Source organism: Cicer arietinum, chromosome 7 (genome assembly GCF_000331145.2).
Source record: "Cicer arietinum cultivar CDC Frontier isolate Library 1 chromosome 7, Cicar.CDCFrontier_v2.0, whole genome shotgun sequence".
In the NCBI taxonomy this organism is placed as follows: Eukaryota; Viridiplantae; Streptophyta; class Magnoliopsida; order Fabales; family Fabaceae; genus Cicer; species Cicer arietinum.
The window spans coordinates 13,007,772-13,009,858 of record NC_021166.2 but is presented as its reverse complement, the minus strand read 5'-3'; the positions used below and the strand labels follow the sequence as shown (position 1 = coordinate 13,009,858).

The 2,087-nt window shown below is 34.0% G+C and overlaps 1 protein-coding gene across 2 annotated transcripts in view; it reads left to right on the top strand.

The window, feature by feature from the left end:
- LOC101510965 (BTB/POZ domain-containing protein SR1IP1-like) overlaps window positions 1–1,474 on the top strand; it is a 10,272-nt gene extending 8,798 nt beyond the window's left edge. For both annotated transcript variants that reach the window (XM_012718205.3, XM_004509022.4), the window contains exon 5: window positions 622–1,474. In XM_012718205.3, coding sequence (XP_012573659.1) covers window positions 622–1,167 — 546 coding nt within the window. In that variant the 3' untranslated portion in view covers window positions 1,168–1,474. The remainder of the gene's footprint in view (window positions 1–621) is intronic.
- The last annotated feature ends 613 nt before the right edge of the window (window positions 1,475–2,087 follow it).

The following is a 2,087-nucleotide window of genomic DNA, read 5'->3' as shown; positions in this document are numbered from 1 at the left end:
CCAAAGGCGGAAGCGTACCTGTGGGAATTGCCATTAATGATGATAAAGCCAATGGGTTGGGTGATCTTCCTCAGCAAAACACCCTGAAGACCTTGCTCTCTTGATGGGGATAGAGAGAACCAGAGAGTTTTCTCCTTTAGGGTTTTGAAACTGAATAGTCTTGTTGTGTTTGCCTTGGGGACCATTACCCCTATATATAACTATTATTAGTTATATCCCAAATTGCAGTATTTCCAATTCAGCCCCTCATTAAATTAGAAACTGCCTGGTATCTACACTATTAATTTTCATAACTATTATGCTCTTTAGCCATAAACTATTATATATTATTTGACCCCCAGTTTATTGGCTAATTATATAATGACCCTAACACACTTTATTAATTAATTACATATGTGACCCATAAATCTTACAGATGTTTTTAAGAAATAGTTAATTGGGGTTGACACAAGTGGTTAAGGATGTAAATGGATCCGCTACAGAAGTTGCATGGTGCAGCTGTTTGATGTGAACATAGTTTATTTGACACAACAAAATTGAACTTATAATACTATCATTGAAATCAAGGACTTAACTCTAGAATTCTCATATAACTTTCTTATTAGAATTCAAAATTTTCAGGCTCATCCGTTTCTAAGTGATACGGACAGAAAGAAAGTTTGCAGCATGATGGACTGCCAGAAGCTATCACGAGAAGCACGCGCGCACGCAGCACAAAACAACAGGCTTCCTGTCCAAAGTGTGGCTCAAGTTCTCTATTATGATCAGCAACGCCGTCGCAACGACATGGACGGCATTGGCAGTGTAGGTTCGGAATCTCCTTTGACACCTGAAAATCGGAATGTATACTCATCTGAGCTTTATCCAGTTTCAAATGAGGTCTCAAAATTAAGAAGAGAAAATGAAGAACTAAAATTAGAGATAGCGAAGCTTACAATGAAAATAAAAGAGAGTGAAAAATGTAAACTTGAATCAGCTGTTAGTAGTCCTTTATTAAATGTTACTTCACCTTCAGCTGATAAGCCTCCTTTGCATAAAAAATCATTCCTAAACTCAGTGTCCAGAAAACTTGGCCGTCTTTCTCCTTTTTCACGTCAAGATCCTGTCATAACTCATCCCAAAGATCCTGTAAAACAAGACAAGATTCGACGCTTCTCCATATCCTGATATTGTTTATATCGTGCATAATACATGTTAGCCAACTACTGGTAAATTTTGTTGTTGGAATTCAAGTGTGATTAGTTAGTCCTACATTAAATAGAAATAAGTTAAATAAATGTTATACAAGACACATGTGGTGTCAACGTCTCTTGGTATTTCTGATCTTTATCCATTTGTTGATTTGAAACTCGCCGACACTTTTTCTAAATTACTTCTTTAACTATGTGAGTAATTGTTTTGTTTACTTAGTAGTACTTTGCTGTATAGTTATGTTTGTCTACTTAATGATAATGGGTGTGTTCTGTTTTTACAATATGGTATGGCTGTGTGTGACTTTTCCATGTATTTCATATAAATATAAATATCAATGAAAGAAGAAACACTAAGATACAAACATTAAGATACAGAAATTAAACAAGAACAAACATTAAGATACAGAAATCATAAAAAGTTAGCAAACATTCAATGACTATCCTAAGCTTAAATAATTTCATGATTCATAACTTAGTATTGCAGGTATGAGGAACAACTGCACACTAACTCATGCACTTCCGTGTGCCAAGTTTATTTAATGAGCTAAGAAGCAATTCGGAGTTTACATTTTTTTTAAGGAGTGTTAACTAATGACTAGTAGACTTTTTCTAAAGCTATTGGTATAATTGTTTTGTTTACATTTGTTGGTAGTATTTTTTTTTTTGTATCCGTTTAGTTGTCTACATAATATGAATTTTGAATTGATTGCTTTGTGGCGAGTAGGGACGTCTGCTTTGTAACAAGAAAAATAAAATCAATTCAATATCTCTTATCAATTGAATAACCAACCATGTAAATAAGTCAACATAAAATATCATATCGGATATGACTGAAAGGTACTGACAAGTGAACAAGGACGACTTAAATATAAGTTGTGTCAGTGTAGTATTTAA